Raw genomic sequence first — 23,112 nt, forward strand, 5'->3', positions numbered from 1 at the left:
AAAAGAAAATCCCATAACGTTAACTTTCGTCTCTACTTACGAGAAGTGGTATATCATTAAAGCCAAAGGCGCCTGCGCGCACACTTGTGATTTAGCTGCACCTGTGATTTAGCTGCACCTGTTTTTTACTTGCTGTCAAATTCGGCAACTGACATCGAGTAAATAATTGTCAAAAGTGTAGTAATTGGGTCAGTACCAATCTCCAACATTTCTATAAACTATGAACATAATTTATTTGATTGATCGATAAAGAAGTCAAACGTGATCTCGGTTGGTTGGGTCAAATGGTGAAATGGCTTCAGAAATAAACGTTCGTTGATGTCATCACCGTTAATAGCTTTTTTATTACATTAGCCTATAGTAGGAGTGCATACAAGAGCACTCCTACTTTTTATAATTATTATAAATATTACTTGTGTCAACGATATAAACAATGGTGTTTGAGGGTGTGCTAACTCAGGTTTTAAACCGCTTTCTTGGTGCCTATGTGGAAAATCTAGATACAAATCAACTCAGGGTGGGAATATGGGGAGGTATGTGTTCATATTTTCAAAAATGTGGATTTAACCATGGGTTTTAGGCGACGTGGAGCTGAAAGATTTGGTCTTGAAACAATCAGCTCTAGATGACCTAGATTTACCTTTGCAAACAATTTATGGTCGGGTAGGAAAATTGGTATTAAAAATACCGTGGAAAAATTTGTATGGTGCTGCTTTTGTCATAAATGTGGAAGATATCTATTTATTGGCAGCACCAAATCAGCAAGTCAAATACAATGAAGAGAAAGAAGTTGCTAAGAGCACTGAAGCAAAAAAGAGAGAGATTCTCCAAGTTGAGCTTGCAAAAAAACAAGAAGCTGAGAAGGGTATTTATTCTGATAGGTTCAAATTTTGTAAAAACAACCATGTCATTTCAGACAAACCACCTAAAGCTGATTATACTTTTGTGGAGAAGTTAGTTACACAGATTATAAAGAATATTCAGTTAAATATAAAAAATATTCATATTCGTTATGAGGATAAAGTTACTAGTCCTAATCCATTCTCATTAGGAATTACATTGAGTGATTTGCATGTTGTGAGCACAGATGAGGCATGGAAGCCAGCCATAACTAAAGAAAACATCACAAAAATCTTTAAGGTGGATTTTTTTTTTTTAATTTTTTTTTTTATAATTTAATTTGTATGTAGATTGTCACACTTGATGGTCTAGCTGTTTACTGGAACTGCAGTTCAGCTAGTTATGAGCGCCTCCCTAAAGTTGATTTAATTCACAAAATGAGTACAGAAATTGCCTCAAAGGGCAATCGACCTAGTAACTACACATATGGTAAGTGAAATTTTTTATGACCATGGTTGTATAATTTCATGCATGTAGATACAAGTCAGGTATGTTATCTGTGACAGCAGTGAGTCATAATTGGTTGCAAATGTGCAGAATATTTATTTTTGCAATCTAATAAAGTTAACACTTGCTCATGAAAGTGTAAAAAGTACAGATATTTTTGTTGTGATTTTTGACCATGTAATCACAAAATGATGTAATCTCTTAGTCATTAGTCAGTAATTATCTTAATTTAAAACCATTAGCTTTTATTAATGGTCAGCGTTTGTTTTTCAGTTTATTTCATCTGGTTTGGATAAAAATATGTCAATTTCAGAAAGAGCTGAAAATGAGAAAACAAATAAAAATGTTTGTCCAGATGGTGCCATATCTACTGATTAAAATAATCAATCAAACGAATTTTCGTTCAAATACGATACAATAGAACAGTTTCGTATGTGGTACGTCGAAAAAATTATGTAAAAAAAATATCCACTGAATATGTTGCGTTAAGCAACACTACCAATGACAAAAGCACGGCAGTCCGGAAGCGTAAATGCTTGAAATAATTATTGTCATTCGTCACGGTCTAACTGTATTCAAATTATTATTTCAACCGTTGTACATTTGTAAACACATCTATATATGAAAAACGAACGGATTGGACGTTTTTAATAGGTTGATAAAAACAATATACAGTGGAACTCGGTTATAACGAACCCGGCTTATAACGAACGCTCGGATATAACGAACAGAATTGAAAGTCCCGTTTGAAAGTCCTATATTATATTAACAAATTTGTTCGGTTATAACGAACCTCGCTTATCACGAACGCTTGCTTTTAACGTCCAATATTTAGGCGCGAAAGCGGTCTACAACTCGGTTATAATAACGTACGCACGTGTACTTTTTTTACATTATAGGAAACAATAAACACAGCAAGCGTTGACAAGGCAGTCACTGTTTCTTAGTTTACGTCCGTATGGCCAAAATTATGAAGAAGATACAGGCTATCTTAAAAAAAACGGCCCACGCTATAACTTTGCTACTGACAACCCAAATGAAAAAAATTATACAGGAAACGAAATGGCTCTAAAAACATTCCAAACCTGAGTGAGCATATAATTTTTATCCCATCGACACATTTATGGGCAATGGGCAACTTTTATTTTTCAAATTTTTTTAATTGATTGTAATGGCATAAAAAACTACATATACACTTTGATAACAAAATTTTCGAGAAAAAAAGGAAAATATGTTGCATCAAAATTAGGTTTATTGTGATATTATATTATAATTAGATAAATAAAATATGCAACATGAAACGTGCGTAAAATTGCCATTTAAGTCCAGCACTCTACCAACAAATTTTCGTTTATGAAATAAGGATAAATCTAAGACAGGCTGTATAATGAGAGGGATATTTTCAACGGTGATGAAACGGGATTATTTTATAAATAATAAAATAAACACCAAATCAAACTTTGAAATTCAAAGGTGAAAAATTATGTGGCGGAAAACAGTCCAAAGAACGGCAAACGATTTTTGTTTTGCGCTAATATGACCGGTACCGAGAAGAGGAAACTCTTAGTGACTATTTGAATTAAATAAAATGTTTACCATATTATCTTATGTATTCCTATGTAATTATTAATCTTTCTTAACACTTTGGCTACTATGTGTACCATTTTTGGTACACACTCGACCTTTACCTGCAAACTATGTGGTCAGATTTGGTACACATTTCACGACTCAATTAGATCCACTGTGTACCCTGTACGGACACGATTTTCGTAGTTTACAAGGGGATTCTCGATAGTCGTAGTTTGTGAGTAAAGATTGGTGAAACATTTCGAAAAAAAAATTACAAATGTCGCCTAGGTCACCTTTCTAATGCCTTTCTAACTACAAATGAATATAGACAATCAAAAAATGTCGTAGTTTGTGGGGACATTTTTCAAAATACCCCCGTAGTAGCCAAAGTGTTAATAAATAACGACGACGTACGGTTAGAACGAACGATCGGATATAACGAACAAATTCTGAAGTCCCTTGAGTGTTCGTTATAACCGAGTTCCACTGTAATACGTTTTGAGAGTGCATTAAAGTTGCATAAAATGGACGAAAAGTGTGACGCAAAAAATGTTATTATATACAAGGATGAAAAGAATTTAATCGCTGATGTAATAAAAATGTGGAAATTTTGTTTAACCAAACCTCATGCCGGCAATTTTATCTTTGATCCTAAGTTATGTTATCGTTGTTTACATTGTGTAATGTTTCGTTTACATACTTGTCAGGGACTTTTATGCCGATAGATTGATTACATTAAAGAGAAAAATAATAAGGACAACGATCTTAATTAGAATCCAAGATTTATGGACCAATTTGTTAACAAATGAGTTGTGCCATAATACTTTATCAATACTTATTTTGTTATTAATTCAATTGAAACATAAATTTTTACAATAAAAACGTCGTTCGATTAATGAAACAACTTTTTCTTATGAACGCAACAATAAATAAACATGACATTATTTGTTTTCTTTTAAAAAATAATAAATCGTCATCCAGTAAACAACTAAAAAGAATGTTTTACGCTACTGAGAAATTCTTATGTTTAGTCTGCGGTCGCCTAAAGCGTAACATTCATTTTTTTTTTTTGTTAGTATTGGGACCAATCAACGCCTCAGCCCGTTTGCGTATCAATCAAAAGCCCGAACTAGATAAGCCGGCTTTCAGCATCCCAAAAATCCACCTCAACCTAGACATGGAACGACTTTTCGTCGGCATAACTAAAGCACAATACCGGGACATAATAGCTCTTGCAGAATCAATGGATCGTATGACCAAGGGTATTCCTTACAGAAAGTATCGCCCCAATGTGCCGAGTTACAGTGGGCATTACAAGGAATGGTGGCACTTTGCGTACACTTGTGTCCTAGAGAATGAAGTTAGAAGGAGGAGGCGCAACTGGGACTGGGATCATATCTGTGGTCACAGGAAATTATGTAAAGAATATGGACAATTATACGAAAAGAAATTGCAAAATAAGGTAATTAAGCGAGTTGTACTGACAACTGATAATGCCGGCGTTTCTGTAGGCGACGGCAGATGAATTAAAGAAAATCGAAGAGTGCGAAAGAGACGTAGACACTTTCAATATCGTCATAATAAGGCAAAGAGTCGAATTCGAAACTGAGCGTCGTGTGAAGAAGAGCAGTCAAGAGAAAGGATCATGGTTAGGTTGGATGTGGGGTAGTAAAGGGTCAAGTCAAGGACAAACTAATGTAGACAGCGGAACAGAAATCAGTACGTAGTAGTTTTTGTTTTTGACAACTATTTTTCCTGCGTGTGACGTCTCACTGACCTCGGGAGACGACGATTAAAACAGTGTTGCTTTGTTAGGGAAACAATTTGAAGAGGCCATGACTAAAGAAGAGAAAGAACGTTTATACAAAGCCATAGGCTATCAAGAAAATGTATTGCCTTCACAGTTTCCCGAGGCTTACGTCGACAATTCATGCACTTTCCTCTTGCGCACTCTCGAAGTGGAGCTAAAAGACGACATCGGTAACGGAAAACGTGTCGTTTTCACCGAACTGAAAGGTGTCAGGTGTCGGGTTGATACCAGGGCGGCAGCAAATGCTTTAAAGTGAGGAAATACAATAGGAATAGTCAAAAAATACATTTCTCTTGTTGAAGGGTTCACGTCAAAATTGACGAATTCACAACTTTCGGACTTCAACAAGACGATTTTATCCCTCGCATGATCACTTCAGAAACGGGAGCAGGTGACACTGGGCTGTTGGAAGTCTCTTTCGAGACTAATCCCTTGGACAAGACTTGCGGACAAAGACTGTACTTAACTTCGCAACCTTTGAAAATCGTCTACGACGCAGAAACAATAATTCGAGTCATAGATATTTTCAAAATTCCGTCGTCTTCAGCGCTCGACCAGTGAGTTTTTGACTATTTTTACTTGTGTGGGTCTAAACATTTTTGTAGAATTTCAGCAGCAGCTGACAGTGGCATTTCGAACATCAAAGAAATGTCTTCTAGCGGTTTACAGTATGCGATAGACACTCACGTCCATCTTGATCTTAAGGTCGATCTTCGAGCGCCGTACATTATAATACCTTACGACGGAAAGTACACCGGAAACGAGAACGTGCTGGTGATCAATCTAGGTAACTTCAAAATGAACTCGCTCGATCGGCCCCCGAGGCGAGACTTGCGCAAGATGTACTCGGAGGGCATCGACGAGAAGGAAATCTTGAATCAATTAATCGCCCAAAGCTACGACCAGTTCGAATTACAACTGACTCGGATACAGATACTGATGGCGCAGAGCAACGAAGACTGGAAGACTCACATAGAAGAGAACAAGACGACAGACATGCATATCGTGGAGCCGATCAGTTTGAAAGTCAAGTTTGCTAAGTGCATGATCCACGACGATCCTAAACTCCCGTTGACGAAGGTTTCCGGTGAATTGCCGTCGATAGTTGTGAACGTGTCCGATGCACGTTTGTTATTGCTTGTGGCTCTTGGCAAGAGCATACCTCTACCCACTAGCGATGTACCAGAACCTGTGCCCCTCACTGTAACTAGCTTCGATTTTCTGTGAGAAAATTCATCAAATTTGGCTTTTAGAAATCGGTCAAGAGGGAATCCAGTATGATGCTGAAATATTTGGAAATGCAGAATAAAGCGTCGAAAACGAAAGAAATGCTCCCGCAACATAGCGAAAAGAAGGATCTGGTGCAGTTCACCACTGTTGAAGTGAATTTTGTTATGAGCGGTTGGTAACATTTGCTTTTAAATTTGTAAATGTCAAAAAAACTCTTGTTTTTAGAATTGTCATTGAATATCAAACATCAAGTCGACATGGACTCCCCAGGTCACAAGATAGCTTCTTTCTGTGCTAAATCGTTGGAATTGGATCTAATGCAGCAAACTTACAATACCAAGATATCTTTGCGTCTAGCTGGAATAGGCTTGATTCAATACCACCAAGAAAAAGAAATAAAAATAATCAGTACGCCGTATTTCGAAGGCGGAGAACAATACTTGTTCCAGATTAGATTCACGCAAGTGGACAAGTCTTCTCCCGAGTTTCATTCGACGTACAAATCGTGCGAATCCACTCTTGTTTTGGAGTTTGCAAAGTTGGGAGTTGTTCTACACAAGGAAGGTTTATTATCGATGATCAAGTTTGGTACTGAGCTTCAAAGTGACATTGAAGAGACCTGGGGCGACAGAGGACCGAGGGAACGGATAGCTACGACGCACAGTCCCGGATTTAAGCAACAATTATCTGTCATAAGTGAAGGACTGTCATCTTCTCAAGGTGTGTTGGTTGGGTCGCGACCATTACGGTTCTTTTATCTCGATTTTTGTTAAAGGTGATAAAAAGAAGAAGAAAAAAGAGCCTAAGGTGGTGATCGAAATGATCAAATTTAAGTTGTCTGCAAGCCTGCAGGAACTTGCAGTGGAATTTACCACGGCGAAGGCTCGAATTTCCACGTGCGCCCTGAAAGGAATAAATGCTGACATAATGGTGAAAGATTCGTACACGCAGATAAACGCCAGATTGAATCAGATTGCTATAGTTGATCTAAATCCCGACACTATACACAATTTGGTAAGTTTTTGTTTTCAAAAAGTGTCCTTTATTATTAATGATCGGTTTAGATTTTGTCTGTTGTCGGGAATGAAGCGTTGGCTGCCCGAATCGTCTTGTACAATATCGACGAAAATGTTGAAAGCGAAAAATCCGATCTCTCGGTTGATCTAACGATGGGAGGCTTGAAAATCATATTTTTGAATTGGTTTGTGACGAGGATGTTGGTGAGTGTCTTTCTGAATTTATGTTCATGTTATTTATACAATTTTTATTGATCGGTTTAGGAGTTTCTCAACGAGTTTCAAACAGCACAAGCGGCGATAATTGAAGCCTCTCAAGCCGCCGCCAAAACGGCCAAAGAAAACATGCAAAATGTCTACGCCAAAGCGACCAAACTAGCTTTGAGCATCGATTTGAAAGCACCAGACATCATAGTTCCGGAAAATTCAAAAAGTTTGGACGCCATATTGATCGATTTAGGTCACATTTCGATCTCCAACAAATTTTTGACGCTTGACATCCGAAACGAGAAAAACTTCTCGGCGGTCATAGACGAGATGAAGTTGAGTCTGACCGACATGAAGGTGTCAAGAGTGAAACTCGACAACAAGAACGAGGTCGTCAGCGAACTGACGTTGTTGGTGCCTTTGACTTTCAAACTGACCATCAAGAGAAATTTGTCCAGTTCGTGGTACAAAGCTGTACCGGATATTGACGTTACTGGACGCATATTTACGATTACGTTGTTGTTAAGTCAGTTGGATTACAAGACTATAATGAGTATCTTGAACGGAAATCTGGCAGAAGGTCAGAAGGAAAGAAGTGCGGCGAAAGAAATAGAACAAATATCAAAGGAATCTCTCGAACCGAAGAAGGTCACCGAGAAGCACTCGTCGTATGCGATGATCCACGACAAGGTTTCACTATTTGACAGCGACAAAGAAGCCAAAACTAATACGTTTTTGCGATTTTCCTTCACCATGGACAACTTGGTGATCTCGTTGTTCACTGGAGGTGCGAAAGCGGTGAGTATGAAACGTGAACAACTGACAAATGAATAAAAATTTGTACTCGTAGCTCTCCAGTGAATGTCCTACTCATGACGAAAGAGACGGCTTGGCTCGCTTCTCTCTTGAAGGTCTCTCGGTCAAAGCGCGAATTTTAAGCGACGACTCCATCATCGCGTCATTCCTTTTACTCAATTGTCTACTAGACGACATGCGTAGAGGTCGCGAAGAGAAATTAAACCGACTCATAGAGAGATCTCAAGATTCCACGCTGCCCAGATCTGTCAGTCTTATCTCGGCGTCGACAGAATCGTTGGCAACAAAAAGTATGATCGACGTCGTGGTCCAAATAAAAGACAAGAACATCTTCACCGACGTACGAGTCTACAGTTTTACTATAATCTTGTCGGTCGAGTATCTTCTCAAGATCGCCGATTTCCTGACCATTCCACAAGAAGATCTGAACCAGCCGGTGTTACCTCCGAAACCTTTAGCCACTGGCGGTGGGATCTCTGCCAAAACGTCAGTCACAACGAACACTGACTTCATTACCGACAAGCAGGACTCGCAAATAACGCTGAACTTGAAAATCGAAAAGCCCGACATAATTCTCGTCGAACACATGGACAGCCCGGAGACTCAAGCGTTGGTTTTGAATGTAAGTACTCCAAAAAACGTTTCTTTTTTCTCGTTTGCATTGTTGCTTCGTTTCAAGAGCGAGATTTTGGTGAAACTGCGCATCTCCGGGTCCCACCAAGTGATCAACGGATCAGTCAAAGATTTGCAATTGTACACGTGTAATTACAATCAGTTCAAGAGAACGGATGCGAAGAGTAACGTGTTGTATCCTGTCACCATAAGTTTAGCGGGCTCGACCCCCGAAGGTAAAGGTCTCCACGTCGAGGTTTGTTCACCAGGTCGACATTTTTTTCAGCACTGAACGCTCCTTGGTTTTAGCTTCTCGTTACCGATATACGTTTGGGCGTATCTCCTGCTACCATCGAATTATTGAGCAGAGTCGCAGCTACCGCGACCGGAAGTGGGGTCAATACAGAAGCCGACGAAGATGAGTTCAAAGATCATTCGGACGTTTGGGACCAGAAACCGTTCAACGAGCACGACCACTGGTTCTTCAAGACGGGTAAGATTGACTCTTGTTCGCAATGAACGTAAGAGATAAGACGTGAACTGTATGCAAATGTGGAAAGTAGAGACGCAGATAATCTAACTTCTATTAGGTCGCACCACAGTCGCACTAATGAGTAATTATAATAATGACAGGTGATGTCGGTCCAGTGTTGCCAACACAGATTTAAACAACACCAGACCAACCGAATAAAAAAATTACCACTATTTTACTCAAAGAGTCCGAATGCATTTCAACTTTATGAAGTTGAAATTAATTCATCTTGCTTACGCTTGTCAGTTATTTTGACGTAAAAGCTGCATAAACGTAAAAGTTTGCCGGTGTATGGTTCAGCTTTATGTGTTTTGTGTTGCGTTCCTTGTGAACAAGCTTTAAAAGATGGATTTCTTTTAATTTTGTCGTTGCAGACGAAGGTGTCGAAGTAACTGAGAATTTGGCGATAACTCAAGCGGCGACTGAGGCCGCAAGCCCCGCCAAACCACCCTCTCAAGAAATGTGTATAATATCGATGCCTTCTGTGATTGTAACGGTGGAAGCGGGCGTCGGAAACAAAACCTTGCCGATGCTTATAATCGAGACCAGTCTAAAAGGCAGCGTGTGCAACTGGAGTTCGCAGTTGAGCGTCGACGCCGTTTTAACATTGCAAATGAACTACTACAACAGCAGACTGGCGTTGTGGGAACCTTTGATAGAGCCGGTCGAAATGGTGAAGAACGACAAAACTGTACTGGCACCGTGGGAATTGAAAGTGGAAGTGTCGATGAACGATCGCGAAGAAGTCAACACTCCCACCGAAGGCTTCGAGAATTTGGAAATTTCGGGAAAACAGCCGCTGATGGATATCGACGTTTTGTCCGACCACAGTATGGAACTGGTGGTCACTAAGACTTGTTTGGAGGTACTGAACAATCTGGGAAAAGCCTTCGCCACCGCTATGAAACCGGGAGAGGTAAAACTTCTAGAGACGACGGCTCCGTACAAGATCGTAAACGAGTTGGGGTATTCGGTGACCGTTCTCTTCAAGAGAGGGTCGTTTACATTGTTTGACAACGAAGACACCCAAGAGGTGATCTTGGAGAGCGGTGCCGAAGCTGCATTGCAGAGGAAGTCCATCATATTGAGTAGTTCACCGATGGTCGGCATGCAGTTGGCTGCGGATGCTCTCATGGTCAAGAATTATTTTGTCAACGTGAAGGTAGGTAAAAAGTGGTTGACTTCATGATTGGCAGTCGGAATTTTATGCTGAAGGTGAACGAAAAAGACTGCGAGCTGGATCTGCCAGTTGTCCGCGCTGATAAGAGATTTTTCCCGTTGACCCATCGCCGTCAAAGCACCGACGATTGGGGGCTCATATCAGACGTAAAAGTCGACGAGGGAACTACAATCATCACTCTACGTGGCATTCTACAAGTGAGTCGCGTGGTAATTGTCACAGCGTCGATAAATTGTCGATTTGAAGGTCTACAATCACTTCAACATCCCCATAGAAGTGTACTACATGACCGCCAGAGGAAACGAACTAGCTTCGATCACTACAGTCCAGCCGGATTCGGTAGTGAACGTTCCCCTCCATGCAGTCTACACACCCACCAATGAGTTGTTCTTCGGCGTGGCGGGATACTCGGTAACAACGACTCCATACATATGGAAAGATTTGCAGACAAATGTAATAGTCACGAAAACGTTGCACTGCTCGCCGAAAAACATCGAGTTGGGAAACGAACCGTTCATTATCCAAGCCGTCGGTGAAATGGAACAGGTTTATTTCGAAAATACGTCTAGACATACCATGTCGAGTACATGTTACAACATTCGTTTGAGACCTGCAGTGGTCTTCAAAAACTCTTTGCCAATCAATGTTGTCTGTTGCGTGGAAAATATGATCGCCGAGATTACCGTAGAGCCGGGAAAGACGCTTCTCTTGCCGAACGTCGAACCTGGCAAGTCTTGTCTCGTCATAAGAGTGAGCACAACGAACCTGTACAAGTGAATATGTTTCAAATGTGAAATTGCAGTTGCCGGCATATCTGGAAAAGGAGTGGTCTTGCAGACAGGAGTTGTCGAAAGATCCAAACGAATTTTCCGTGTGGACCTTCAACAGTTTCGACAGCGCCGTTCAGATGTCTCTGGCCTTGGGAATGCACGTGATCAACGATAAAGGCTCCGTCGTGATGACGCTCTATTGTCCCTTCTGGATGTTGAACAAGACGGGACTCATGCTCGCGTACAGGGTAAGTTGACGTACGATTATTCAATCCAACATTATTGGTCAGATCTATTTTGAATCGTAAGTTGGACTGAAAGGTGGCGGTTTTTCAGAAATCTAAAAAAAGCGACAAAGGTGACTGCGGAGGGACCCCAACGAAGGTATTTGATTTTCAATGCTGCAAGCTTACGCTATATTTTTTTGCAGTAGTTTATGGCTAACCCTTTTTATCATTTGACCACCATGCAATTTTTTTGTTTGTTGTTCTTTCGATCGTGACCCTTTTTTAACACCAGTTTTGCGCAGGGTTCTGATGAGGCCGCCAATGTCTTACATCACCCGGCGAATTTCAAAGGACCCGTCTTGTTTTCCTTCAACGCTAAAAATTTCTTTGGCAAGAAGAAGGCGGCCGTGCGAGTAGAGCAAGGAGATTGGTCTGACAAGTTTTCTCTAGATGTAGCAGGTTCTTCCGGTGTCGTTGTTTGTAAATACAACGACATTTTGTATCAGGTTAGTATACTTTGTCCATTTGATAATGTATATTTTTATTGCCTCTTCAGATAGGTGTACAAAATCAGTTGACGTACAATGGCCTTACGAAACAAGTGACATTCACACCCTATTACGTAATAATTAACAATGCTTCCTTTGCTATGGAATGTCAAGAAAATGACCGCCCGGGAGACTCTTGGCTCACCATTGAACCAAAATCGTGTTCTGCTTTGTGGCCCAAAAGCGAACTCGACGACAAATTACTTAAGTTGAGAGTCAAAGATACTGACGAAGTTTCTGCTGGATTTTTGTATACAGAGAGTCACACGTCGTTGTTAAAACTAAAAAATAAAGTCAGTATTCTCTTTCTGAGTTGGACAATCTCAATTGTTGCTTTTTTAGTACGGTGGGATCAACGTAGACATACAAATTTCCGAAGGTGCAATTTACATAAATCTGGCACCTTACGAGAGCGGAACGGCCCCAGCTTTGATAATAAATCACACTCAAGACACTATGAATTTCTGGGAGAAAGAATCGGTACAGATCAGGAAGCTGGCACCAAAACACTGCATGTTGTACACGTGGGAGAACCCATCAGGTCCTCGAATTTTAGTGTGGGAAGGGGCCCATAAAAAAGAACATAGTAACGATCTACGCAAAGACGACATCGCCGAATATTCCATCAACGAAAATTACAAGGTCTATTGGGTTTCTTTCCTTGACGGAATGCAGCGCATATTGCTTTTTACCCAAGACGAGTACGTGGCCAAGAACGCCCAAGCTGCAAAGTTCTTCGAACTGTTCCAACAGGAAATTACGGTGTCGATATACGGAGTGGGGCTGTCTTTGGTTAACAATCAGACTCGACAGGAGATCATGTACATGGCGATGGCCAGTTCGGGAATAATCTGGGAGCAGTGCAAGATGACCGGCAAGAGGTTCAAACCCCTCCCACCGAAAGACAGCGCACTGTTGGAGACTGCCTACCAACGATTCTTGCTGGACACAGAAGAGGGTCGAAGTAAGTCAAGACAATATTTAAGTATCCGTCCACTAGGTAAAAAGTAAGTTGGGAGAGTACTAGTGCTTTTTGGTTTATGTGGTTGGCAGCCTTGATTTAAATTTGACAGCCAACTTTTCAATTTCTTTTTATTTTGTCAAAAAAGTATGAATACACAGCGGGGCCGAATTTACATGTTTCAATTAGGTTTAGTTACGTTTTATGTAGAAAATAGTTAAGATTTTGCGGTTAAGGATGGTCGCATTTGATGATGTTTTTAATATGCGACAATTTTGGAACATTCAGGCCAGAGAGTGGACGGATAGCAATGACGCCGAGTTGAGTTTGTATTGGTTTTGTTCCCTTAGCTCCGAAGGTCGCGATCGACGCCAAGACAGAAGTCGACTTCCACACGAACCTGATGACCAAGCCGCACAAGCGAAAAATCAGAAGAACATTCGAGACGGGTCTGTGGGTGCAGATGCGAAGCAGTCCGAGCCAGTTTCAGCTCCACGCCAAAGTCAATCGTCTTCAGATCGACAACCAAATGTACGACTGCATCTTCCCCGTAGTCCTGGCTCCGGTGCCGCTTCCCAAGAGCGTGGCGGTCGACAGCGGAATGAAGCCGTTCGCCGAATTGAGCATCGTCCAGTTGTTGATGAAGAACACCCAAATCAAGCAGTTCAAATATTTCAAACTGTTGATTCAAGAGTTCCACATCAAGGTCGACCTCGGGTTCGTCAACGCGCTCGTAGATCTTCTGCAGACGGCGCAGTACAGCGAGACCGAAGAACAACAAATGTTCCTGACGGACATAAAGTTGGTGGATGAACCGCTGTACGCACACGTGTCGACACAGTCGTTGCAAGAACAAAAGAGTTTCTACGATTTGTTGCACTTTTCGCCGTTGAAAATCCACGTGAGTTTCTCGATGGCGGCGGGAGCGTCGACTAGTGCCGAAACGCCGAATTTCCTGAATGTGTTGCTGCAAGGTCTTGGGGTCACACTCACAGACTTGCAAGACGTCGTTTTCAAGTACGTTTGTCCAAAGCGTGTTCGATTTTCTATTTGTTTCTTCCAGATTGGCCTATTTCGAACGAGAATACACTTTCTTAACGCAGAAACAGTTGATCGACGAAGCTACGAGACACTACGTGGGCCAGTCGGTCAAGCAACTGTACGTCCTCGTGCTAGGTTTAGATGTTTTAGGTAATCCCTACGGTCTAGTCCGCGGGATCACTCAAGGGGTTGAAGACTTATTCTACGAGCCTTTCCAGGTAGCTTATCTTTAATTTCGATCAATTGTTTTTCTATTTTGTCTGAACAGGGGGCCATTCAAGGACCAGGAGAGTTCGCCGAGGGTCTGGTTCTCGGTGTGCGAAGTTTGTTCGGACACACGGTAGGTGGTGCCGCTGGAGCGGTGTCTCGCATTACCGGTGCGATGGGCAAAGGAATTGCCGCACTAACATTCGACAAAGACTACCAAAGAAAGCGCCGCGATCAGATCAACAAAAAGCCAGCAACTGTACAAGAAGGTATCGCAAGAAGCGGAAAAGGTTTGGTGATGGTAGGTGTGACGTTAATCATAAAAATCAAGTTTTACATGTTCGCCGCTACTGTTACAGGGCGTGGTCGACGGTGTCACCGGTGTCTTCACCAAACCGTTCAGTGGAGCTAAAGAGGAGGGTGTCGGAGGATTTTTCAAAGGTTTGGGCAAAGGAGCTGTGGGGCTCATCGCTCGACCCACGGCTGGAGTCGTCGATTTTGCGAGCGGATCTCTGGATGCTGTGAAAAGGTGCGTAGTACTGGTCGGCGAGATGATACACGAAGAGATTTGACAAATGTGTTCTTGTAGGGCTGCCGAAGTTGGTGAAGACACCATTCGGCTGAGGCCGCCTAGATTCTTACAAGGCGACGGCATGGTGAGGCCTTACAACAAACACGAAGCTCAGGGACATAAATTACTAACAGAGTTAGAAAAAGGAAAATACGCAACAACAGACATATACGTCAAACATTACGCCATCATAGAAAAGAGAGAAGTGCTGATGTTGACGGACAAGAGGTTGGCGTTTATCTGTCACAACGAAATTTTCGGCGGGTGGCAAGTCGAGTGGTCGCACACGTGGCAAGAATTAAAAAGTCCGCCTAGCGTGGTGCCCAAAGGTGTGGCGATCACAATCGTAGACAGGAAAAGGAAATTGGGTTTGTTGGGTTCAAACGAAGGTGGTAAAATTATCTTGGTCGGGGATCCCGAAAAGCGAGAGGAAATCTGCGCTAGAATCGAGTCGTTAAGAGGAAACGCTTGAAATTTCTATTGTATTTTAACAGAACTTGCTTTGATTTTAATAGGTTCACATTCACTAGTCACTTATGGACTGACTGCCTGCCCTTACTCTTTTTTTTATAGGTTACATCTGGCGACCGTTACAGTTAATTTTAATCAACTATTTATTAGTCATCACTTACGTGGAAACGTTTTTATCTTGTTTTCTTTTTTCAAATATGTGCTTAATTACTGTTAACGCTTTTTTGCATTGGTGATCATGTATAAATTGGGAAAATATATTGATATTTATAACATCTTTTCGTTTTTGCTTGTCGCACACCAAACTCCTCCCCACAACTTTAAAACAGTTTTAAAAGTATAAAATTTTTATTTTTTCTCCGACTAGAACTAGACGTTTATAATATTTCTGGTTCGCAGCGCAATGAATTTACGACTTCTCGAACATACGTCGTTTGCTGTAAATCACGCGTTGTTTGGTTCACCCGGTATAGTACCGGACAATCTAATGAAATGCAAGGCAATTCATCTAAAATCCCAGTACAAGTCTGACATATCTGCAAAGAAGAAATGAACAAACGAAGACTCGCAACACAAGCACTCACCAAACTAGTACTACGAAATGATTGCTCCCAAAGTCGTACTTTTTCGTGCAACATTACGACAGTACTCTGTGGGCGTTTCGCACATTTTTCACACAAATATTTTTGCGTGTGTTCGCCGCAAACGGCACAACTGTTTGACGCAAAGTACTGCGAGATGGTACTCCTTTTTACTGGCGACGAATTTCGCAAGTACTGGAACTGTTTTCGCGGCATTTGGTTGAACCATGCGTGCAGGTCCGCACCGATTAAATTGAAACAGCGGTTAATCGGAGGAATGATTACTTTCGTTATGTAGTAAATCGCATTCGGTCTTAAACTCGGATCTTGCAAAAACTCTCTAGGGCTTCGGACCAGACGGATCAAGGGTACACCGGGAGGACCAGCGGCTATGACGTAAGGGACGCGCTCGCTTCGTCTAGGTTCGTTTCTTTTGTCAACAGCTGTCCACTTTCTATCAAATTACGTAACATAAACTGACGAAGCTTAGTGACCTAATCCTCACCGAGCAAGTTCTAACGCTGGAACGCACGCCCCTGGGCGGTACCCGGAAGCCCCCCGGTACTCCTTCGCAAAAGTGAGATCCTGCAAGCTCACCCTACCTGTCACGATTTTATCGAATTGTCGCACCACGTACTTCTTCACCAGACTCACGTTCTTGGTCTCGAACAGTATCCGCAAGCACTTCTCCAACATCTGAAACAAATCACGGTCTACCAGATTTCAAAACAATGTTAGTCGCACCTTTGCAACTGCTGGGCAACCATCGCGTCTGACAGTTTCGATTCCTTTAGCAAGATAAACCGGTTCGTATTGGTCAGGACACTCGTACATGTAGCCCACGTAGCGCTTTTTGGTTTGCAGGATACAAGGGTGGTACACCTTCTCCAGCTTCAACTTGACCGGATCCGGATTGTCTTCAGTAACAGCATCGGCAATTTTTTTTCCGATTTCGAAAGCTTCATCTCTACTTCTACCCGGAACTAAGACGAACAAAGAATCAGTGTCGCCGTACACAACTTTCGCTTTCCATTCTGGTGTATTTTCGACCATTTCTATTGCCCTCTGTAGAGTCTCCCTCCCTTTGCTCACTACACTGTCTGCCAACTCCACCGCAGGCATTCTCCCACTAAAGTTCGCCGCGGTGTACCCGTAAGTCACGTTAGCAATCAACTTAAGACCCAACTGTCTGTTGTGCAGAACTTTCTGCAGCACTCCATCCTCCTTATTCTTCTTCATGGAATTTTTCACCATCAACCTCGTATCGAGAATCTCTCGCAACATCTTCGGCAAAATTCCATCGCGAACGCTAGACTTGACATAAGCAACACCGCACGGTGAAAAATTCAAACTGTCATTGTTCAACAATTTCTTGACGCGCGCTCTGGACACTCTCAATTGCGTTGCACCAAATTCGAACGGTGCATTTCTCCCCAAGTGTGTCGCTCTACCGATACACGTGGAGAAACAATAATTGTACGCTATGATCATTGAAGGGTACAAGCTTTGAAAGTCGAGGACGATGACAGGATCGACGTAAAGTTTAGACTCGGGTTCCAGGATCAAAGGTAGAAACTCTGGGACTTTCATTTTCGCCCTCTGTTGAACGCTTGGCGAAACGGGGATGTAGTTTAACGGCTTGGCTAGTCTCAACATCATGGATTCCACCCGAAATTGCGAACCTCGAGACAAAACTTCGTAGAATTGGATGCCGAACAAGCGCGCAAGTTCGCTAGTGCGTCCCACCAGATCTAATTGTTCCAATATTTGTAATACTCCTCGGACTCGGAAGAGATAATGGGAAAGTGTTCTGTGTCTGAACAGAGGGTTGTTCCACCAGGTGGTCAAGTCTTTGAAAGAATACAAGGCGATTCGTTTGTGCAATAAATGATAAACTATGCTTTCAAAACTGTAACTCTGTAACGCTATTTCGTGTCTTAGCAAGCGCCAGACGTCTAATAATATCCGTCCGGTTATTTGCAGTCCTCTGTCTTCGTTGTTATTTCTGCTGTCTTTTATCCTCGATAAGGACGAAAGGAGTTTGTTTCCAAGAATTTGGGCGCGTTCCAGTAGGTACCCCCATGACAATAACTCAGTTTCGTACCCCACCAAAATATCTGGATCCCACTTCTTAATCAACTTCAGAAGCTCTCCGAAGAGTTGTTCTTCGGTGTCGACGCACCGTAAGTCACAACCGACTTCACTAGGTTTTATCGCGCCTACAGCTACGACCCCCGAAGTGTCCACACTCTCGGGACCATCTTCGACGATCGAGTAAAATATCGCTCCGACAGAGTCGTATGCAGGATCTGGTTTCAAGTCGCCTCTCGTCCCCACGTGCACTTCCAACGAAAAAATAGTAACGTGTTGATGTTCGTTTACCGCTCGTGCGTTTTGAAAATTCTCCGGTGTGATTCTGAACCCGTACGTGTTGTTCAAAGTGACTCCGGTGATCTGACACGAATTTGTAAATCGTTTCGGCAGAGGTTTGCGCTTTTTGCTTTCTTTCCCCAAGACTGGACTAGTAGTTGTCGAGTCTGACCGTGCTGTGGTGTCATTGTCACAAGGTGAAATCGTCAAAGACAGTTCCATGTCGCTCTCTTCGAGCCGACCTGGACTCAGCGGAACGCGAATCTTCTTGATCTCCTCTTTCTCTACTTTCGGTTTCGGCGGCGCCTCAGATCTCTTTTTCAACCACTCTTCGACCTCTTCAACCGTTGGTGGTCGCTTCACGGGAGTGATAACGCACGGTGCGGCACTACAAAAAGACAGTTTTAGTTTTTTGATATTTTCATGCGACCACTTTACATTTGCAGGCATTGTTTTTTTTCTGTACGCTTCTAAACCGTTGAAATGCGTTTTCCAGTCCTCAAGATGTGCGCTTGTTTTGCTGTGTATTTTCAACACCGAATGTCCGATCTCGACGCTTCCGGTAACGTCCGAAACGTCGCCGTAAAACGGAACTTGATGCACAATTTTCGGTATGTTCAAGGTTTCCAAGCTGTTTATGACATCGTCTCTGCTCGGAGGTTTGCGTTTCGGTGTTATCACGCAATAATTTAATCGTGAATTTTCGTTACTGACCGGCTTTGGTTCAGATTTCGTCTCTTGTGACAATGAGAGATCGGGAGTTGGGGTCAAGTCTTGCGAAAGTTTACAAGACTGGCGAGATACTTGATCTGAATCGTATCCGTTGACTTGGTTCGGAGTCAACAAGTCGCTGCTCGACTCTGAAGACAATTTTAATTCAGAAACTTGTGAATTTTGTGTCAGTTTAGTAGAACAACCCTCTTTAGGCCTGTAATTGGTCCGCAAATCGTACAACTCAGCAACTGTGAGACCCTCTGATTGGGCTAAACTTTCTCTAGAATTTTCTTCCATCAATTCTTCAACTTTATCCTGATTCGGTAACGTATCCACTTTACAAATGTTCTCTTTATCTTCTGACTTATATTCACATTCCAAACTATCTTCACAAATTGTGACTTCAGATGAAGTTTTAAAGTTTAACTTGCGCTTAACGTGATCTAAATCATCAGAAAGTTTTCCCTCAGATCCTTCCTGTAACTCTAAAATACACCACATAAATTTCAAGAATGTTAAAGTTGCGAAATAGTGTTCATTTGTTAACACTAATAGATCATGAAATTAAATAAATATAACTTGACGCATTCTAGTTTAATTCAAGGAAACCATTTCTTATTTAATTAACCAGATAAGTCAACTGTAAATGTTGAATTTTTGACGTTATGCGACATGATCAAAAAAATGTTATCAAAGTTACATATTATGAAAAACAAAACTCAGCGTTTTTGCGTGATTCATGTAATTTTTATGTACATACTTACCTGCTATGGGAATAGGAGAACTGTCACAAAGTAAAACTCGAGTATAATTTTTGTGTAATCCACAGTAAAAACCATCTTACGTAAATTGAAAAACACAACACGTTTAGTGCCTAAATGACAGTAATGACATTTTAGATTATAAAATTTTAGACACCAACTTTTGTTTTTCATGGCTAACTTTGATGACAAATTTTTATCATGGTACAATAATAAATTTCAAAGAGAATCGCCCTCAAATGTCACATGATTTATATTGACAAATCACAACTCCGAATTGTTTGAATAGCAACCAATCACAATTTAATTAAGCGGAAATTTTCCCTAGGGAAAATTTCCGATATAATTGACCTAGGGAAAAAATTTTTCGGGCGATTCTCTTCCGAATATACCTCGGGACAGATATACCGAGTGACTATAAATGATTGAAAGAAAATAGTGGATTGGCAACACTGATGCAGTTGGTAGTGCAAGTCTTGTCGTGCATTATCTGTCAGTCATTTCTATTTAGGTTAGGTTAAGTCACGAAGTGCATTGTCGATTTAGATTTTTTTGACGTTTGTTTCAATTTTAAAAATTACGTGTGTCATGCCAACGATGTCGCCAACTAAAGATTTCAAATGTGTTACCAACATAACAAAATAATTTTCAATCATTTATAGTCACTCGGTATATGAGAATTGCCCTTCGGACTCGTTTTTTTATCGGGTGGTTTGTGTCGTCAATTTACCAAGCAACCAAATTATCGTAAAAAAATTCAATTTATCCGGACAAAAAAAGACCTCTCGTGTAATTACAGTCGAAAACCGTACGACACTCATTAAGTCATTAATGATATGACCAATAGAAAAATTGGTTCACGAGCAATGACCAATACAACAACAAAATTGTTTGGAAAAAATCTATATAACTGTGATTATTAAGTGGACATTTTTTGCTGTTAAAGATGTCAAATTTTATTAAATTACACAATCTAAAAATGGATTACATACTTCTTTTCAGGGTTTTTGTCGTTACGATTTTCTTACCGAATCTGCATTCGAGGATTAATTCATATCCGGAAATTATTTTTCGTTGGAACGCACTTAAAACAATTTCCGGAAAGAATTAATATTCTTACAAGATTATAAGTGAAAATAAATGAGAAGCTACCTTGAGTTCTGTTATTAACTGATGGAGACGATAGAAAAATGGGCAAAGCGACATACTTTGAAGCCCCTTTGCTTGTCTGTGTTACTCGTTTGCTTCTACCACTTTCCTCATCACTTGATCCATCATTCTGTCCATCTAGTTGTGGAACTAGAGTAGTATCAAGAAGATCACTGGATGTGTTCATTTCTTCATCATCTTTAAGACTGTCAATGAATTTCTTAAACGGCGTAGTGTCAGCCATGGAGATGCTCAAATCCAAAAAATTCTCCTCTTCACCATCTTCCTCTTCTTCTTCTTTCTGTGTCTGCGACAAAATACTGTCGACTTCTTCAACTTCAACATTTTTCCTTCCTAGATCTTGCAAAATTTCAAACAAATCTTTTGCGTCATCATCAAAAGTTGCGTTCAAGTCCACAGACTCGTCGGCACTGGTCGAGTGTGACGAATGCACTTCAATAAAAGATGCATTTTTGAGACTTCTATCTCTTGGCGTTTCTGCTGGATACACACTAATGCTTTGATCAACACTTTCGGCGACGTTTTCCGACAAACACAGCTTTTCTGAGAGAGCCCTTTTAAAAATCTTATGGGTCTTTGTGGGTTCTACTTGAGAATTGTCGAGTGTGAGACACGGTCCAATTTGTGAATCTTCGTTCTTGTCCCTTAATCTCTGTCTCTCGTCTTCCCACAAAGCGGCGATGCCTGGATTGACTCCCAAGTTGCCTTGAGCCACCTCCAGACGATTCAGAATGTGTTCGCATAACGCATCCGCTTCCAATTCGCAAGTACTCTGTTTGGGGGGCGAATTTGTTCTGAATTTTAGTTCACTCAGCAAAACTCGGCTCATGCCGTGCAAGTTGTAGTCGATCATGAACTGTAAAATGTAGGGGATGTGTGATTCGTGGGGTTGATAGAGGCGCCCTAAGATCACTTCGCTCTGTAACATGTTCGCCACTCTGCGGATTAGCGACGGGTTGAACAAAAAGATTTTGAAAAACTGGTGCTCTCGTGCATGGTAGCCGTAAAATGGTCTGAAAGTAGTTGCATAAGACTGGGCAATTTGGGGCTTATTCAACTCACATTCCAGACACTAAAGTAATTTTATAGACATGTTGAGCAGTTGATGAGGCTTGGCCAAACGAAATGTTAATGGCCTTATCAATATTGGCAGCTATTTGATACTTTAGACAATTAGGTTCTTCTGATCCATCATATGGAATATACAAATACGGAAATACGCCGTGTACGTGCAAGCAAATTTTTTTTCCTATGACGTGAAAATCAACCAAAGAAATTTGATTTTGTGCACTAACCTGCATCCGACGATCCAAATATTCGTATAACAGGTACTTGTGGTATTGAAGACCCCCTGAAGTCTGAGTACATAACATCTAAATCTTGAAGGGGGGCCGACATGTAAAAATCAACGTTAACGATTCTGATCGCGGTAATAAAAGACATTTCGCATAAACATTAATAAAACTCGATCTTAAAGCATATAAACCGTTAACACTCATTCATTAAAATTTATACCAAAACGTGTATAAAAACATTATTAAAACAAATTCACAACAAATTAGGTTATGTTTATTTACATTTGCCATTTTTTTTTTAATTTCTATTGGTTGTCTGCATCCACGTGGGCACGTAATGATAAACAGCTATATCTTCCAAGGTCTACTAATATAAGGTCTGCTCAATAAAAAGAGCCATGTATTAATTTTCGAAAGGTGGTTGTTTGATTTGTTTAGGTATGTTAAAAACGATCATAATGTCGAGTATTCACCTCATAAAAATTTGTTAGTGACCCACTCGTGTCTGCTGTTAAATTTCGTTCTGCAACGCAGTCGGGAATTTTTACAACAGTAGACACTCGTATCACCTCTGGTATCACTAACACAAAATTATCTGGAATTTCTCAACCACTAGGGCAATTGAGTATACCTGATAATTTCTGTGACACTTTCTAAAACAAATACAAGTTGGTGAATCAATAAAAGGAATACTATTTCGAATTTTACTTTTATTTATGTATTTTTATTCACCGTTTCTTTGAATTTGATACGGAGAAATATCCGTTTCAAATATTTACCATTTAATATTTATTTTTTTCAAATAGATGTGTCTATCATTTCGGTATGTATATATACAATCGAATTATTGTTATCAAACTTACTTATCTTATTTCCCCGAATAATCCTAACAAACATATCCTCATAAGTACATATTTACCTCGATACTCATGCTTCCACTTATTTGGCACATTTACCTCCAATGGGTGGCGATGCATTTTACAAAAACATTTAAAGCTTGATCCACTGTGTTTCTCATCTTTGATGATAACCGATGCCATCGAACTTCAGTAAGTCTGTTAAACTTGTACTATCTCAAAACAAATAAATGTTGCTTCAGATCTCAA

At 40.9% G+C, this 23,112-nt stretch overlaps 2 protein-coding genes across 3 annotated transcripts; one reads left to right on the plus strand and one right to left on the minus strand.

The window, feature by feature from the left end:
• Window positions 1-97: 97 nt before the first annotated feature.
• Window positions 98-15,392, plus strand: Vps13 (vacuolar protein sorting 13C). Its single transcript, XM_069054593.1, has 30 exons — window positions 98-533; window positions 581-865; window positions 917-1,140; window positions 1,191-1,329; window positions 3,993-4,378; window positions 4,428-4,635; window positions 4,732-4,978; window positions 5,029-5,283; window positions 5,332-5,929; window positions 5,980-6,127; window positions 6,182-6,676; window positions 6,732-6,970; window positions 7,021-7,176; window positions 7,237-7,977; window positions 8,030-8,617; window positions 8,675-8,863; window positions 8,917-9,100; window positions 9,514-10,301; window positions 10,355-10,516; window positions 10,566-11,069; window positions 11,122-11,337; window positions 11,426-11,473; window positions 11,619-11,822; window positions 11,873-12,157; window positions 12,207-12,828; window positions 13,176-13,842; window positions 13,889-14,084; window positions 14,135-14,374; window positions 14,433-14,602; window positions 14,663-15,392. Exons 1-30 carry the CDS (start codon window positions 434-436, stop codon window positions 15,114-15,116), a joined length of 9,738 nt encoding a protein of 3,245 aa, XP_068910694.1. The 5' UTR covers window positions 98-433; the 3' UTR covers window positions 15,117-15,392.
• A 52-nt stretch (window positions 15,393-15,444) lies between these two features.
• On the minus strand, window positions 15,445-23,051 carry PolZ1 (DNA polymerase zeta catalytic subunit). Of its 2 annotated transcripts, XM_069054595.1 has the most exons (8): window positions 22,926-23,051; window positions 22,007-22,090; window positions 21,774-21,960; window positions 20,694-21,724; window positions 16,441-19,265; window positions 16,202-16,392; window positions 15,700-16,150; window positions 15,445-15,651 (listed from the first exon to the last, which is right to left on the minus strand). In XM_069054595.1, the coding sequence occupies exons 1-8, from the start codon at window positions 23,044-23,046 to the stop codon at window positions 15,493-15,495; spliced, it is 5,049 nt and encodes a 1,682-aa protein (XP_068910696.1). In that variant the 5' UTR covers window positions 23,047-23,051; the 3' UTR covers window positions 15,445-15,492. The 2 variants fall into 2 exon arrangements, with proteins under 2 accessions (XP_068910696.1, XP_068910697.1); XM_069054596.1 differs by lacking the exon at window positions 22,926-23,051 and having other exon boundaries at window positions 22,007-22,743.
• Window positions 23,052-23,112: the final 61 nt, after the last annotated feature.

Source organism: Tenebrio molitor, chromosome 7, assembly GCF_963966145.1.
Source record: "Tenebrio molitor chromosome 7, icTenMoli1.1, whole genome shotgun sequence".
Classification (NCBI taxonomy): Eukaryota; Metazoa; Arthropoda; class Insecta; order Coleoptera; family Tenebrionidae; genus Tenebrio; species Tenebrio molitor.